The 17794-nt window shown below is 40.2% G+C and overlaps 1 protein-coding gene across 4 annotated transcripts in view; it reads right to left on the bottom strand.

Moving 5' to 3' along the window:
• The window catches only part of LOC149807038 (nucleoprotein TPR-like), a 293006-nt gene that overhangs the window by 43141 nt on the left and 232071 nt on the right, over window positions 1–17794 (bottom strand). For 3 of the 4 annotated variants that reach the window (XM_089960984.1, XM_089960994.1, XM_089961003.1), the window contains exons 51-54: window positions 17453–17509; window positions 14744–14801; window positions 7751–7820; window positions 99–194 (exon numbers count right to left, since the gene is read on the bottom strand). In XM_089960984.1, coding sequence (XP_089817110.1) covers window positions 99–194; window positions 7751–7820; window positions 14744–14801; window positions 17453–17509 — 281 coding nt within the window. The remainder of the gene's footprint in view (window positions 1–98; window positions 195–7750; window positions 7821–14743; window positions 14802–17452; window positions 17510–17794) is intronic. The other variant, XM_089961010.1, reaches the window with a different exon arrangement.

Raw genomic sequence — 17794 nt, 5'->3', positions numbered from 1 at the left:
AATATTTATTTCTCAAATTTTATATACTTACTCTGGGAAACCCTATGATTACTTCAAATTAGAATTTATGAGAATGTATACCATGTATCTGTGTATACCTGTGAGGTTTGTGATGCCTCGGACTGCAGTGGTTGTAATGTGACTGTCACTGAATCTTCATTTGTGACTGTGATTGATGGAATAGTTGAATGGTCCTGAAAACAAATGTTTGGAATAAAATGTTTGATAAAACTTGGCTATCCTAATAAATTAGGAAGTATACTCACTACCTTACAAATGCAGCCCTTCCAAACTAAAATGCTGACCATATCATGTGGCTTCTTTTGGCAACATAAGTGGTCAGCACCAAGGTGGAAATCAGATCATAATGGTCCCCAAATTGAAAGAGGGATTGACACCAGATCCTATCAAACATCAGTAACTACTGGAGTGAATGTGTATTGCTCTTCCTCATCCTTTACACTGGAGTCTCTGGCCTTCTAATGTAAATGAAGCAGCATCGAGTTCTTGTGAAATATGGGCTATATTTAGAACAGGGCTATGACTGGATATTGTTTGGATAAACATCTGAACTCTTACTAATCGAGTGAAAGCAGAGTAACCCACATTGTTTATGAACTGTTGAATGACTGGGAAGGCAGCCTGTTATGCTGCTGATAAAGATTCACTCTACCAAAACAAGGCCTTTTCGATGAAAGCTCTCTTGGGTCAAATCTTGAGATCATCATCTTTGATCTCCATCCCACAACTTGGATAATGTCATTCAGGGATAAGCTGCACCTGAATGCTATGCTAATGCAACCATCCAATACACACAAGAAATTCAATGGTCTTGGGTTTGTTCCTTGTAAGCTGAACAGATAACCAAATGAATCCAGGATGAACAGCCTGAGTGGAAATAATACTGTCCCTTTTCATCTCCAAGTGAAAAAGTGAGACCTCTTTATTCTGATTGGCTCAGTTTCCATATGTACCAATTCAAAGCCTTAACAGAGTCCTACAGAAGACCCTGGGACAAAGCATCCAGACAGCGGTTTCAAGACAAAGGATTCTCCTGGAGGAGGAGTCTGTTTTTGACAACAAAAGCCTGAGTCAACATAAGGGAAACTGAATTATCATGGCAGAACTGCTGATGCCAGCAATTTGGGTTAACTGACAAAGCATACTTCTCACTGATTCTGCCTGGTGTAGCTAAAGTGACTAGGAATGCTGGTTTATGTCAGAGATGAGTCGTGGAAGCTCTGGACAGTGGTTCACAGAAACCATGTCAGATTTCAGTTCAAACGAAGGGAGGAAGCATCCAGTCTAGACAAATCATATCAATGTTCATAAGAAGGTAGGATAGGTCTATGTTCTTGCCTATCTCCTCATTCCATGATGGCAAGATATGCTGAAACGTTTTCTGTTTATCACTAGTTTGAAGAAATTTCTTTCAAAGGACCTGCCACTTCTGTTGAAAGTTTTCTAGAAAAATATCTCAAATATTCTACACCTGATTTTGATCAATTTCTATGTCATTAGATTTGTTTATTTTCCAACAGTTTCGTCTTTGTGCATGGTAATTTATGTCTTTTGTTTCAATATGATCAATATGTTTCAAGTAATGTAAAGTCATATCATTTGATTGTTCCTTTGTTAAATATTTTGACTTTACTTTTCCTACATGTTTTGTTAGTACGAGACATTCATGGAAACTGCTAGAAAGTAGATGAGGGCCTCAAGAGAGACTAGACACAAATCTCCCTCATTATAATGTGGTAATTGGAGCCTTTTACAGTCCATCACACGATGTACTGAACTGCATTATACTGAGAATTATATTGAAAATAGCATAATATACAGAACAATGGTATAGTGGGGGAATATCAGAGTTTGTTAAATAATGGTAGTTTTGAAAAGGAAATGATGATATAGGACTATGGTTCATGTTGTTTCCTTTCAACCCTTGGTATGATTTTGGTCATTGGGTCCTTAGTAGTACAGCATTATATACGGAATCGCATTATGTAAAAACCAACAAGTCTACAATCACAGACAAAAACTGGCTGTGTAATATATTGTTTAGAAAATGACCCTTATAATAAAACAATCATGGATAAAAATATTAAACACAAATTATAGATATAGATAATTATAATGAGGTACATTATAATAGAGCTGTATATGCATGAGGTGCATTATCATGGGGTAGAGCTGCATACACCACTCCCTCGATAACTCATGCACATCGGGGTCCAGAAACATCGACCGCACTATAAGTGAGGTGCAAGTTATCGAGGGACCTATAAAATAAGCCCAAAACCAATAAAGCGATTGATGACATAACGGAAAAATAAGGGGGGGGGTGTAGGCAGATTATACTGTTGAATACTCACTTTATAATCGTTCTGAGATTAAATGTTAATAAATATCTCTTCATAATGGTGTACTTTATTATTTCCTCATAGGACAACATTAATTTCAGGATAAATTACAGTATATTAAGGCGATCATCGAAAACATTATTCCACATGGTTTCCGTTCACTTAACATGTGTACCACTACACACATTGTGTACTACGTCACTAATTTTTATGTTGAATTGGATACATTCTAGTTTTATTGTTTCATCCAAATTAGACGTTTTTTTTATATACAAAAGATCGACTCTTTTCGAGAAACAGTGTCGATCGAACAATAGACAGATAAATATTTTTGAATGTGATAGAAGTAAAATGGAAAACAAAAAAAAAACAAGGGTTAATCAGTACAGACATATTTAATTGGTCTACAAATTTAAAACAACGTTAATTAGAACAAGTTAATACTTGCCATTTGTGCCATGCTTGACAAATATCAATTCACTTTTTGAAAAAAATCAGTTATTTTTGTGTGTGTGTGTTACTCCTTGGTTTCTCTGCCGCCGAGCAAAATCCCTCAGATTTCTCAACTGCATGAACTTTACGTAGTCAACATTTTGGGTCTCCAGCCACCTTATGGCAATATCAAAATATTTGATTGCTTCCTGTGCAGAGGGGTGGGGGTGCAACATCTGCATCTGCATCACTTTCAACACTTGTGTTACTCCAGTTAGAATCGTCTTCTGCTGCAAATTTGTTCGCTATAGAAATAATTATAGTTTCATCTGACATGTATTCGGCTGTGGGACAATCATTGTCTGCACAAATCCACTCCTCCATATCATCAAGAGAAACGCCCATCTCAGGACCATGAGTCTGTACGAATTTCTCCCAAACAGCCTCGGCATTAATGACATCAGTTTCACTGAAACATTCGAAGTCACTATCATTGTTGTCTCTGTTACTGCTTTGCTTTACGTCAAAGGCAGCTCCAAGATCCTTAATCCAGCACCCGAGGTCTCTTGTAATAGATTTTTTTTAAAAATGCAACAAACACTTCCCCAAGTTGTTGATCAAAACAAAGCCAGCATGTACATGTAATTAGGTTCTCACAGAAGTACTCACGGGTTTCGATGTGATGGTCGATTGACTCTTTTCATGTTTTCAATGAACAGAATATGTTGTGATTATAATGTTTACACTGAAACGGAATTAAAGGATTAGAACGTGACTTTCACACAGGAAGACGTTTAATTGGTGTTTATTTCATTCTCTGTTGCCACCTGTTAGCATTTACCAGAAGTTTTCATTGATCGCTATTTCACCAGACTGTTTATTTACAGTATACTGACAACTATTTATCATAAAAACTTACATAATATATGATATCTTTAAACAGAGGTCTCGCTAGGATTTTAAAACTGGGTCTTTCTGCCTCTGAATTCAATCACTAAATATCAGTTCATTTTCTCCCTCGGCCGCTAGTCAAAGCCTTTGAACTAGCCGCCTAGCTGTTGCATAATGTATTTTTTGTTTCTTTTTAATGCACTCTTATAAAATGGCAACAGTACATCAGTCTTTCAGTCACTGAATTCTGTCATTGTAAATATCAGCACAGTTAACAGATCAACACATTTTCCCACAAAGCAGGTGGCTGAAACAGGACCGGCAAATCTTTGAATTTTCCCACGCACTTATTACTCCCGCCTCAGTGATTTTCTGCGTCCCAGATCAAAAATTGGTGTCCAAATATGCGTAATTAAGCGTTTTTGAGATCTCTGAAATTAATTCTTCTTTAGAACTTGCAAATTTCAAAATATGGATTATATTTTTATGGGCTTTAATCACCATTTTCGATGATAAAACAAGCACTGTTATCAAGGTTTAATTTATCAATTCTTATCGTAATGTTTTCACGTTCAGCATATTTTAAAGATATTTTAAATACATTTTCTCTAGAAAAAATCGGGAGCCAAGACGGACACCGCGTTATAAGCAGGATCGCGAGTTATTCGGGCGCAAGTTATCGAGGGAGCGGTGTATCTGTATTCTAACTAAGCTGCCTTTGTTAGATAAAGAATTATTATTATTATTATTATTATTATTATTATTATTATTATTATTATATTTGCTTTGGTGTGTCAACCACACAAGCCATAAATGTCACTGGGGTACTAATTAAAGAGCTTAGGTTGTGTCCACTTTTGAAATGCAGCTATCCAAATTAAGCTGAGCATTGGTCTTATTGACACAACATTCAGTCTTAGTGACACAACGTTTGGTCTTATTGACACCACATTTGGTCTTAGTGACACAACATTTGGTCTTATTGACACCACATTTGGTCTTAGGAACACAACATTTTAAATCTTCTGTTGCATGTTAAGTAAAGACTTTCAGCAGAATATTTTGACATTCTCAGGCCAGTGATGTTTGTTGCTGCTCAGTGTGAACAAGTTCAGTTTGGTTCTGTGGGGTTTAATGTATTTTTTGATGTCACGTGGCAGCCAGTATATTTGGTGGAGCAAGAACCGGAAGAACAACCCATAAAACCTAGTGGCAAGTTTTCTCACATACCCATGTTGATCAAGTTGAGTAAGAACTGCAACATCCCTGCAGAGGTGGAGCAGCTCAACTAACAGCCCCATGGATATGGTTAAGGTATGACCAGATGTTTTTCAACCACTTGAAGCAAGCACTGTAATGCAGTGGGAGAAATTTTTTTCCAAATAACAAGGCTATGGTGACCAGTGATCTAGCCTTAAGTTCAAAGGCCGGCAGTGTCTTAACTTGAAAGTGGGTCCAGGTCCCCATGGAAATGCCTACTTGTGATGCCTAGGCATCCAAGGTGGGGGCTCAAGAGGCTTGGCATGGGTGTGCATCCTGCAGCTAGCTGCTGAGACCAGTGGTTTCAGCATGGAGGTGGTGGGGGGTAGATTAATCACTCCTTATGCTGCCACACAAACTCTTGGTTCTTACTAAACCTTTGTGCAAGCACCCTGACCATAGCTGAGCAGGGAATAACAGATCAAAGAGGGAGGTATCCCTGGAGAGTCTCTCCTAGCCTGAGAGAATTTCTGTGCCTTTTGAGCCTGAGGGCTTGGAACATTAATCCTGGGGTAGAAGATGGTAAACTTTGTTCACTGCCCCATCAAAAGAAAAGATCTCTACTTCCTCTGCTGCATGTGGAAACAAGTGGGAGGAGGCAGTGGACTGGAAAGAAAGGAGGAGGTGCCACCTCAGCCTGTTCTGTGTCAAACTCATGAGAGTCCACAAAGACTGATAGGACATATTCATCCTGCTCTCACTCCTGGAAGAGATAACTTCACTTCCTTGTGTATCTCTGGTATAGAGGCCTGGGGGTTACGGATGCTTCATCCCAAACTCCTTACATGCTGCAGAAAGGGCTGTCTTTAGTAGCAGACTGATACCTCTCAACCTTCCTGAAGCATCTAAGTGGACCCATATCTCTCCTTTTGGGTTTCCTCCACTTTGTGAGAGGGTTATGTAGATGCATGACCTGCAGATCAACTTTGCTATTAGTCCATAACGGGAAGGATGTCACCTCGTTGACGTGAACGTCTCCACATCCCTTAGGGATTAAAGGGAAAGGAAGCATGGAGATACTGGTCTTCTGATCCCACTCCCTCATCTGGCACATATATCAAAAAGCCTAGTGAGGGGACAGTCTTGTCCCAATTCATGTCCCCATCATGACTGTGCTCCAATAATCAGTGACCTACTCACAGACCCATGACTGGTCAGGCTACTCTGATCTGTAGGTGCATCACTCATCAGATTTTATAGAACTTGATCTTAGCTCTCCTTATTGTGGGTGAGGGGGTGGATGTTGGGAAAGGAGGCACAACTCACTTTAGGCCAGTTATTTCCTCCCATGAGATGGGCCTTTGACCTGACCCAAATGGCCTCCAACAAGGTTGCATCAACTGTCAGGCATCTATGGACTCCACAGAGACTGATCCCATAAGCTCCTGGCATGTCACATATTCTAATGCTAATGTATACACCTGCTTAATAGTTAGTTGACTGTTACGATATCCAAGCCAGATGAGTGATTATCAGGCATTTCTGTACCAAAGAGCTAACCTTTCCTCTCCAAGACATGTGGGTTACAGAGATAGAACATTAGAGATGAGATAAGGAGGTGGAGGATCCCTTCCTCCTCCACTTATAGGTGTGCCTCCTCCATACAAGGTCTGATCTATTCACTCTAGTTAAGACTGCATGTGTGTGCTATCTGTAGTCAAGCACAATTTACAAGCTTCAGCAATATTTAACCAGAGTATTGGCAGAAAAATCTAATATAATAATAAGATATACAATGATTGGAGTTCAATCCTGATTCACCACATGTAATGAGAATGGTTTATGACCACCTGAACACAGAAACAGACTAATCAATGATGAAAGATGATGAGTACTATGCATGGCCCAGTGGCATGGGGAGAAGAGTGGGTCTGTGTTCTTATAGTCTGAAACCTTCCAAAACATTCTCTGACAGTTCATCTATGGTAGGGGTCTCAAAATCAAACCACCCCAAGAGCCGCATGAGGGCATTTTCGATGGGCCACGGGCCACACCACCTTTGTTATCCCTCATGACACCTTGTGATGTCAATCATTTTGTGTGCCACAGGCTATGGCTTGGATGGGCACGTATTTAAGACCCCTGATCTATGGGAAGATGAATTTTTATTATATGGATGAGTGCTGTATAAGGGACACAACTCTAGTCTGACTTCCACCTTGGCAAGCAGATGACCTTGAGCACTTCTTTTGCCAAAACAAGTCAAAAGACCTAGAAAATATTTTTTATTGGAATGGCTGGATTTGCATTGTAATCAGAGTACTCTTAATATATCATAATTGGCTAAGTATCTGAAGTAGGAAATGGAAATAAGCAGTAATTCATGTTTATAGTACTGTACCACTACACAAAATGCAGATTTTTAATGGAAACAAGCAGTAATTCATAGTACTGTTCCTAATGCCTGTACCGATACACAAAATGCAGAAGGAAATGGAAATAAGAAGTAATTCATGATTCATAGTACTGTTCCTAATGCCTGCAGATTTTTAATGTGGATTTCAGGAGGAAAATAAACAGCAGAGGTTAATTACTTAGGTAGAAACATAAAATGATCATAATGATATAAAAAGGAGATAAAGCTACTTTTAAGATGACTTTGGTTACTAACAGACTTGGATCAGTCCCATTTTTGAAACAGGTTCCACTGTATTGTATATACACAATGGTAGACAAATGCAAGGGCACATGTCTATGTGTAACTGATTTTTTAATCTCAACAACTCTCATTTTCTTTCTTACTAAATGCATCAAGTAAAGCAACACATGAAAAACACAAAAATGTATGAAAATATATAACCTACCTCCAATGTAAATTGGTCTGTACTCTCTTGTGAGTGCTCACTCAACACATCATCATGCTGGGTAATCTCACTAAAAAATATTATGCAGTGATAATCAAGATGTGTGCGAGCACACACACACACACACATATATATATATATATATATATATATATATATATATATATATATATATATATATATATATATATATATATATATATATACCGGTTGGGCATGTATTCAAAAGATTACCATATGTTTATTAAAGTCCTCAGATGAACCATTAACATCATGATGCTGGGTGGGTCTAAAACTGTGGCAATAAAGGTTTTAACATTCCACTGATAGCTCTAATGATAAAGGACTTTGTATCATACTTATATTTTATATAAAATAAAAGTAAAAAAGGGTAAATCCTCAAAATATGTGGTTCAAATTTATTACATAAACTGCACTCCTTTAACAGGACAAAGATTTTCTCAGATGGTATGACAACTGAATTCACATCAAAAGACTACTGTCTCAAAGAAATCACAAGATTTTCTCAAATGGTACGACACTGAATTCGCATCAAAAGACTGGTGTCTCACAGAAAGAAATTCCAGGATTTTCCCAGGTGGTATATTAAAAAGCAAATTTTTAGTAAATTATGTTTCTCCGAGAATACTTACCCGATCACATTAACGTTAGGGATATAAGCCTGCTACCTCTCAAATCCAGCCCTACTAAAAGATGAAAATTCGTCTTTTCTGTCTATCTTATATAGACCAAAGGGCAATAACTCTTGCCCCTTACCTCCCCTTGCCACCGCCAGGTGTCACTAGTTTTTTAAGCTAAGCGATATATATTATACGAGGATGCTCGCATAGCGAGGTGGTTGAGAGGGTTTTTAAGTAATGTGATCGGGTAAGTATTCTTGGAGAAACATAATTTACTAAAACTTTCCTTTCTCCTTCAAATATGTTCCCCGATCACATTAACGTTAGGAGAATAGGTAATAGGAGGAGGGAATGCTGAGCATCCTACCTCCACCCCGGGTACCTTCTAGGGAATGATGGCTGGATTCCCCATTTGAATGATACCAAGTTCTCCTAATTTCATCAGCAACACAGCCTAGGGTCCCGTGATATGTGACCCCTATATACGGTTAAGGCTTACCTACGAAATTTCACTGGCGAATCCAGCAAAGCTGATAGGCTGTGGTGATTGTTTTAAATGGGTCTGGTGGTCATCTGGGCTGCCGACACCGGACCTACCAGATTCAAGGTTTGCCTCTGCGAAGCCAAATCTCTGAGATAAAAAATGGAGAAGGTTGACTCTGCATGCCAGCCAAAAGCTTCTATTATATCTCAGATCAAAACATTGCGTTCGAATGCAAGGCTCGCCAAGATTGCTCTAATCTCATGAGCTGTAATCTTCATAAGGCGACTCTGAGGGGTGATATCCCGTTTACCAGCTTTGACCGGAAGAAAGAGGTGCTTACGTGTGTCCTGACACGCCTCTGTGCGTTTTAAATAGTGCTTGAGTCCACGAACAGGATCTTGCATGGCTGTTGCTCTCGACTTATCTATGGAAGAGAGCGAGCGAATGGCGATTCTTTGATTGCCAATGGATGATAACCTATTTTTTGCTACAAAGCCTGGTTGTGTCAGGAGGACCACCGAACCATCTGATCTGAACTGAAGAAAGTTCGGGTCACTGGAAAGGGCATGTAACTTGCTCACCCTGCATGCTGAAGCTAAGGCTATCAAGAAGCATGTTTTGTATGATAGTAGCTTTAAAGAAGTGTGGGCTAAAGGTTCAAATTTGTCTGAATTGAGCCATGTTAAAACCCAAGACAGATTCCATTTTGGAAACAGGGTGAGGGATTTTGGTCGACTGAAATCAAAATTGGCTAAAAGATCTGATAGATCTTTGTTATGCCCAATATCACATCTACCATGATGGCGGAATGTGTCTGATATCATGGAGCGGTAGCCTTTGATAGTAATTGGGGCCAACTGTTTCTCCTCGAAAAGCCAAAAAAGACGACCAGTTGAGGGATTGAGACACTCAAAGGGACAATGTTATTGATATGGCACCAGTTCCTGAAAATACGCCACTTTCCCTCGTAAGCCTTCAGAGTGGAGGGCCTTCTTGCTCTTGAGATTCTCTCCACAATCGAAGGTTTAAACTGCTTGTCTTGCAAGGCTGTCCGGACAAGAGCCAAGCGTGAAGAAGAAGACGGTCCGGGCAGGAGTGGAACACCTGTGACTGCGGTTGTTTGAGAAGATCTGGGCTGGTTGGAATCTTCCTGGGCAGATCTATCGCTAGATCGAGTAGATCGGTGACCCAGGACTTGTTCCATCTGAGAGGGGCAATCAGAATCATCTGACAGTTCTGACCCCTTAACCTCTGGATTATTTTCAGTACCAAAACCGTTGCAGGGTAGGCGAATGCCCACAACCCCTCCCAGCTGATTGACAGAGCGTCCATGGCCCAAGCCTCTGGGTCTGGAACTGGAAAGACGAAGATAGGCAACTTGCGATTCCACCTTGTCGCAAAAATATCGATCATCGGACGCCCCCAAAGTGTGCAAATCCTAAGAAAGACTGATTGATGGAGTGACCATTCCGTGTGAATGGCTTGACCTTTTCTGGATAGAGTGTCGGCCAAGACAATGAGTCTGCCGGGAATGTGTCTGATTTGTACGTTGATGTGGAGGTTGTCGCACCAACGTAGAAACTGCCAGATCAGAATGCACAGGTCTGGTGATTTGGTGCCCCCTTGTTTGAGGAGCAAGTCACCACCACAGAGTTGTCTGACATAATGAGGACAGACTTTCCTGAGAGTTGATCCTTCCAGAAATGAAAGGTGTTGAAGACAGCCCTCATTTCTAAAAGGTTGATGTGGAGAGGCCTCTCCCCTGGCTCCCACGTGCCGCTGACTGTAGCGAAGTCCAGCAACAGGTGGGCACCCTAACCGTAGGTACTGGCGTCGGTACATACTGTTATCTCTGCTTGGGGCATCTCCAGAGGAATCCCCATGGCCAGCCAACCGGGGTTGTGCCACTGACGCAGCAATGATCATATCTCGGGCGTGATCATTACTGTTTGATTGAGGTGACTTGAAAAGGGGCGCCATTGTGCCAGTAACGTCATTTGTAAGGGATGCATAAAAAGACGGCCAAGTGGGATCAAGTCCGCTGCCACATTGAATAATCCGAGGAGTTGCAAGAATTCTCTCGCTGAAATCCACGTCCTGTTGGAAACGGACTGGACGAGTTCGACGATCCGGATTACGCAAGCGCAAGGAAGCTGTACCAGATTCAGATCGGTGAGAAACTCCATACCCAGATGGACAAAACGCTGGAATGGATGGAGATCGGACTTCTTCCAGTTCACGAGAAAGCCTAGATGATCTAAAAGTGCTACAAGATCGTTTCTGCCTTTGAGCAGAATAGAACTTACCACATGTTTCTGGAGGATGTCGTCCAAGTACACTGCCGTCCCTGTAGATGACCTCGAGCGAAACAGGGTGACGACACAATCCGTAACCTTGGTAAAAGCCAAAGGGCTGATGTTGAGGCCAAAGGGTAGGACCTGGAACTGATAAACCACGTTGCGGTAAGCGAATCAGAGAAATTTCCGTGACGCGGGGTGGATAGGGACATGAAAATATGCGTCAGTCATATCTAGCCTGACAGCATACTCGTCCCGCCGGATGGAAAGACAGATTGATCTCGCCGTTTCCATCTTGAATTTCGGTGGTAAAATGTATTGGTTGAGGCAACTCAGGTCGATGATCGGCCTCAACTTGCCGTTTTCCTTCTGGATAAGTAACAGCCTGGAATAAAACCCCGGCGATTGCGTTTTTTTTTCTTTTTTCCCACAATCTCCACCACCCGTTTTTCTATGAGCGACCGTATCTCCTGTTGTAAAAAGGTATCCTTCTCCCAATCGGACAGTACGTCCGTGAAGAGGGGAGAGGAGGACAGGGGAGGGGGTTGGATAAATTAAATCCGAAGCCCCTTCGAAATGACCTGGATCACCCAATTGTTCTGAGGAAAAAAGGTGGTCCAGTGGTCCTGAAATTGCAGGAGGCGGCTGCCCACAGGTAGGCTGTCCGCGGGTGGTGAGGAGGGTATGTCAACTTTTAGAGTTAGGAGGCTTGAAGACAGAGAAACTTTGTTTCTTACCGCCTCTGTATGGTTGCCTCCTAGCTTGATTAGACTGTTGTCTCCTGGCACTGGGTTGGGATCTATACTGCACATTTGATTGTAAGGATCCCTTGTCCCTGGTCTGCCAATCATTCCTCCACTGTGGCAGGAGATTTTTTTTAAATGCCTGCGAGGGTTGGGCAGCGAGTTGGAGGGGCACTTCCTGAGCTGCCTGCTTCCGAACTTCTTCAATTTTTCCTCCAAAGAGTAAAGGCGACCCAAACGGAGTCATCCGTAAAGCCAGAGTATGATGGGGCTTGAGAGACGTGGACCGCAGACATGCGTCACGTCGTATCAGGTGTAAGTTGGCAGAAGCAGTCAACGCATTAGCCATGGAATGGTGAGCTGCCCTATTAATAACTCTAGCAATCTGGGCCATCGCTTCCAAAGCGTGGTCAGTGTCGGATTTTTCTGTGAGTCGGAAAATGGCTAATGAAGCCAAGTCTAACACTGAAGACGTAGTGACTACGTTCTGGACTAGCTTTGACATGGCATGGAACACATTTTTGTCCACTTTGTAAAACAGTGGAGCGGACATGTGAACTGCTGCCATACTTTTGTCCAGGGCCGGAAGATCCGTACTGAAGGCATCTGAATGAGTTTTGTACCAGCGACACAAGAACGTCGCTGGTACTTGGCTTTCTGAAAAGAACGCCTTAGCATTCCCCGGATCACCTATTCATCCTGATAGACAATCACTGATCTCCTTAATTTTTGCCGACTGGGGAAGGAACCGGAAGGACGGCGTCTCTTCCTCCCCGTCAAGATCTACAGATGCCATAACTTTGTAGTCTTGAGTGGCGGTAGGAGGTGGAGGGCATTTTGAAGTTGCCAACACCCTATAAATTTCTTCCACTGCCGCCTTGAAGCCAAACTCAGTCTGTTCCATGGTTGGATCTGTGTATGACTGATTTGCAGGAGTTTCATCACCCTCACTGTGTGCCGAGTCGTGTTCTGTAATAGCTTGCATTTCTGGATAGAGCATACCAGGTGGCATAGATGACGCGATTCCGTCATCCTTGACACTGTCACTAACTCTCCCTTGTGGACAAGCCGTGAACATATGGATGGATGGCCCTGCCGGATGGTTTGTCTGGCTTGTGGTTGGCCTGAATGTTGGCGACGGTCCTGCTATCACCGGTACCGGCTGCTCCAATGGCCTGGCTGGATGGACAGATTTCTCACTAAAATCTCCGCCATAGTATTGGTATGTTGCCAGCGGTACAGCTTGACGGACGGATTTATCACTAAGATCCCCGTAAATCATATTTGGTTGGACCGTTTTAGCAATAGGGTCCCCTTGCTGGGACAGCTGGACGGCTGGTGACATAGAAGTTGCATAATGAAATGGATCCGATGGATCCGGTAAAAACCCCATGGGTAGTGACTTACAGGCCCGAAGGCCATGCTCGGACATGCGGGGGGACTTACGCCCACTGGGCAGTCTAAAATTGGGGGAACATTCCCCCAAAGAGTCAGAAAAAGCTGTGGAAGCGAGTGAGGGAAATAAGGGTAATATCTGGCCTGATGTCAATAGCTGCTTCGTCGTTTCCTGGACCAAACGACGCATCTGTTCAAAGGTGGACTGTTGTACCCTGTCAACATTATTTTCCTCCATTGCCGCTGATGTTCCTTCTAGACTACATCAGCCCACATTTGCTCTGTCCAAATATTACACATGCTGCATGGTATAGATGATGTACACTTGGTACATACAATACAAGAGTCATGGTTGTCTTCTTTTGCTTTGAACTTTTTGCATTTCATGCATTTGGTTGACATTTCTACTGAAACGACACAAGAAAAGAAAACAAAGCACAAATTAGCAATTCAGCATGTTATTAATTCGCTAATACCACAACCGTTACTAACGGAGTAAGCAAAATTAGTCAGTGTCGTGTTAACTCTTAATTGACAACACAAGTTCAGCGATAGCATGTGTAACATGGTCTTCAGTAGACGAAATCCGCAAGGGTGACAAAATCACTCAATTTTGAAAAAATTGTTAAAATAATGTATACAACCTGTAGAAGAATGATTGTCCAACGCAATAAATCCAAATTTAACTTCGTATGGTCCAATTTAACGCTAAGATGGCTTGGACTGTTTGGAGGTATACTGTATGTGTTATCAGTACAAGCGAAGCTTAAAAACTAGTGACACCTGGCGGTGGCAAGGGGAGGTAAGGGGCAAGAGTTATTGCCCTTTGGTCTATATGAGATAGACAGAAAAGATGAATTTTCGTCTTTTAGTAGGGCTGGATTCGAGAGGTAGCAGGCTTATATCCCTAACGTTAATGTGATCAGGGAACGTATTTGAAAGAGAAATTTTCTAAGTTCACATCAAAAAACTTCTCTCTCACAGGGTGGAAGTCATACAGTCTGTAAGACAGAAGGTTTTTTTTATGTGTACTTAATTAGCTTTCTGATGATGTACCACCGAGAACATCTTGGCCTTTTTAATAAGTTTTTAAGTACACATGTTGTGCTGAAAAAGGTTTCACTTGTTTACTGGTAAATATTTATGCAAAACCAAATAACTCTCCATGATGGTTGCAGAAAACTTTTCCAAAAGCTGAACAATGGCTTAAAACAGACTGATGATAAACATACTCAATGCCAATGATTTATCAGCACTGTTGTGAATGCCATTTTTCTTCTTCAGAAATACTGCTGTTGTCCACTGCAGTCTACCTCCAAGTGATCAAGACAGTTCCTTTGCCTTCAGCAAGAGAGTACACTCCAAAATAATCCATGACAAATTTTTGATACCGTGCTGTATACCTGACCCCCCCCATGCAACTACTACTGTACCTTGAATCCTCCCGCAGTTCCAGTACACTGCCATCCTCTGCCTCAAATTCACTATTACCTGCCAAAAGTAAAAAACAAAAATGTTACACAATTATCACTTGAAAACTGAACAACTATTTATAAAAGTGATCACACAAGGAAACCAGTTTCTAGCAACTTATTTAAGAAGTTACCATGGCTCGAGATTTTGTGTCTAGAAATCGTTGAGTTCCTACATGTCTGTCTGTCAAGAAATTGTACAGATGTTCACATTTATTTAAAATTGGTAAATCAGTAGTACAATATGGCCTGATGTTTTCTATTGTACAGCAATACATGAAGGTTGTTTTTTCAATGGTCTGATTTGATCCCATACATCTTCGAGTCCAGTATGCAAAAAAAATGCAGGGAACAGTTGATCTTTAAGGTTGACATGTTCGACAAAGTCAATTTTTGAAACAATTCTATGTATAATTAAATAGAAAATTCTTGATAATTCCAAAAAGGAAAAGAACTAGTTATTCTTTTTGAAGTAAATATGTAACTCATACAATCAGAGCTGGCCAAGTTTATTAATGTGAAATTAATTGGCACAGATTGAATCCGAATACTCAAAATTATATTTTCACTGATACTTCAATCTAACAGAAATAGTATTTACGTAAAAGACATTTCTGCAATATTAAATTCATGGCTTTTAGCAACTATAAAATGTACAAATTGGTACCTTGTTCTGAAAGAACCAGTTGTTGAGGAAACAAAATTTTTAAGTATTATCTTGGACAAAAAACTGACCTTCCTCCCACACATGAAGAACTTTAAAGCTAAATGCTTGAAATCTCTGTAATAACTTAAAGTAGTAGTGCACACTGACTGGGGTGCTGATAGAAAAGCCATCCTCAATTTATACAGAACACTGATTCGCACCAAACTGGACTTTGGCTGTGTCGTTTATGGTTCAGCTAGAAAATTATATTTGAAGATAATTGATCCAATTCGTCATCAAGGAATAAGACTCGCTCTGGGATCATTTAAGACATCCTCTTTTCATTGAAGCAAACAAACCACCTTATCACATCATAGAGAAATGCTTTTCACACATTAAGCTCTCAAATTAAGATCAAATCCTCAAAACCCTGTGTTTTTGGCTGTTTTCAACACAAAACCTTATACGAAAATAAACCAAACGCCATACATTCCTTTGGCATTAGAATATCATCCAGCCATGGCAGTATAAAATTTGGTCTTTCTAATATTCAGAAAATATCCATCTCTGAAACACCTCTGGCTACTTAAGCAATCAAATGTACTTTTAACGTAACACAATGGGAAAAAAATCTGATAAAACCCTTATATCTTCCACAACTCTTATCATGAGCTCCTCACCGAATTTGAAAACAACATAAGAATTTATACTAATGGATTAAAGGATGAGGAAAAGACTGCTGCAGCCTTCATTAGTGGAAAACACACAACAAAAGTTTGCTTACCAAATGGTACATTGATAGTTTCAGCCGAAATCAGAGCAATAGACCTTGCTCTGCAATATATCGAAAGCAATCATATTTTAAACAGCATCATCTTCTCCAACTCACTATCAGTATTTCAGTCACTACACAATAGAAAACTGGAAAATCCATTATTAACCAATATCCTCATCAAACACACTGTGCCGAGTACCTCCCACAATATAGTATACTGTTGGTATTAAAGGTAAAAAAACAAAACAGATCGTACTGCTAAAATGGCCCTATCCCAAGAACCATCTGATTTTAAAATACCGTATACTGATTTTAAACCTAGTATGAAAGAGTCTTTATGTCAGAAGTGGCATGCATCATGGAATGAAGTAGTGAATAACAAACTTTAAGCAATCAAGCCAACCCAAGGAGAATGGATTCCTTCCTAAAGACCCATCTGTAGGGAAGAGGTAGTCATTGCAAGAATTAGAACTGGTCATACTAATATAACCCACTCCCACATTCTAAAAGGCAAAAACCCACCAGAGTGCGTTTCTTGCAATGAACCATTCACTGTTAAACACTTTATGATAGAGTGTTTTGACCTGCAACCTACGTGTGATCAGTACTACAGTGTGCATGACATGAAGAACTTTTTTATGCAATAAATGTCTCTTGTATTCTAAAGTTCATGAAAGAAGTAAACATTTATTTTAAGATATAACTTTTATGTTATGACCTTGAGTATTTATATGTAATGTATATACCATCCTTCATACTCAATACCTTTACATCTAAATCTTCATTAACACACACCATTTACATTCCACGTTGATCGGGAAGCTTTATATATTACCATCTTATCATTTTGCTTTTAACTGTTTTATATTTCTATCGCTGGTCGATAAGGAACCTTTTATTTCTTTTAAATAATCCTGCATATAACTTGCTGTATGGTGCTAAATAGCCTAACAGTGCTGATGTGCCACAACAATACAATCAATGAATCAATCTGAAAGATAATTTGCAACAACTTTTAGGCAAACTTTAAACATGATTTCATACAGTTTTCTTATGATGTAGGACTTAACCTCATGACAACCTTGCAGATGGCATGTATGTGTTACGGTCATCTGGTTCCCCATTTCAAACAATCATGAGTAAAGCTGTTAGAAAACAAAGAACCACCATGCCGTCTAGCAAAAGACAATTGTGACAAGTGTCGCTCATTAATGCAATTTTCAGAATAAGTTAAAATCCTGTACATTACCTTGGTCAACTGTCTCTACAGCATCTTGACCCAAACCTGATGTGTTTTCTTCATCTCCTAAAATTAAAGACATTGGATTTTCCAAGAGCAATCTTTCATAAGCATTAGAAATTCTGACTTTTTTGCCAAGTTTTCATGACATGAATACATCAAAACATTGAAAAGTCCAACCATGTAAACTCAATAAAATAAGCATTAAATTTAAAGTGAAATTTACTTCATTCGTCTTTTTTCAAAATTTTATTCATCTTGCTCTGAATGCCATAAGATTATATTAATTTTTCTGAAAAACTTCCAATTCACGTTATATTTTTGTGTAATTCTTAAAGAGCCCAGTGTCTA

This window comes from Sinohyriopsis cumingii, chromosome 1, assembly GCF_028554795.1.
Source record: "Sinohyriopsis cumingii isolate HCF-2022 chromosome 1, ASM2855479v2, whole genome shotgun sequence".
NCBI lineage: Eukaryota > Metazoa > Mollusca > Bivalvia > Unionida > Unionidae > Sinohyriopsis > Sinohyriopsis cumingii.
This window is presented reverse-complemented; position numbering and strand designations above follow the sequence as displayed.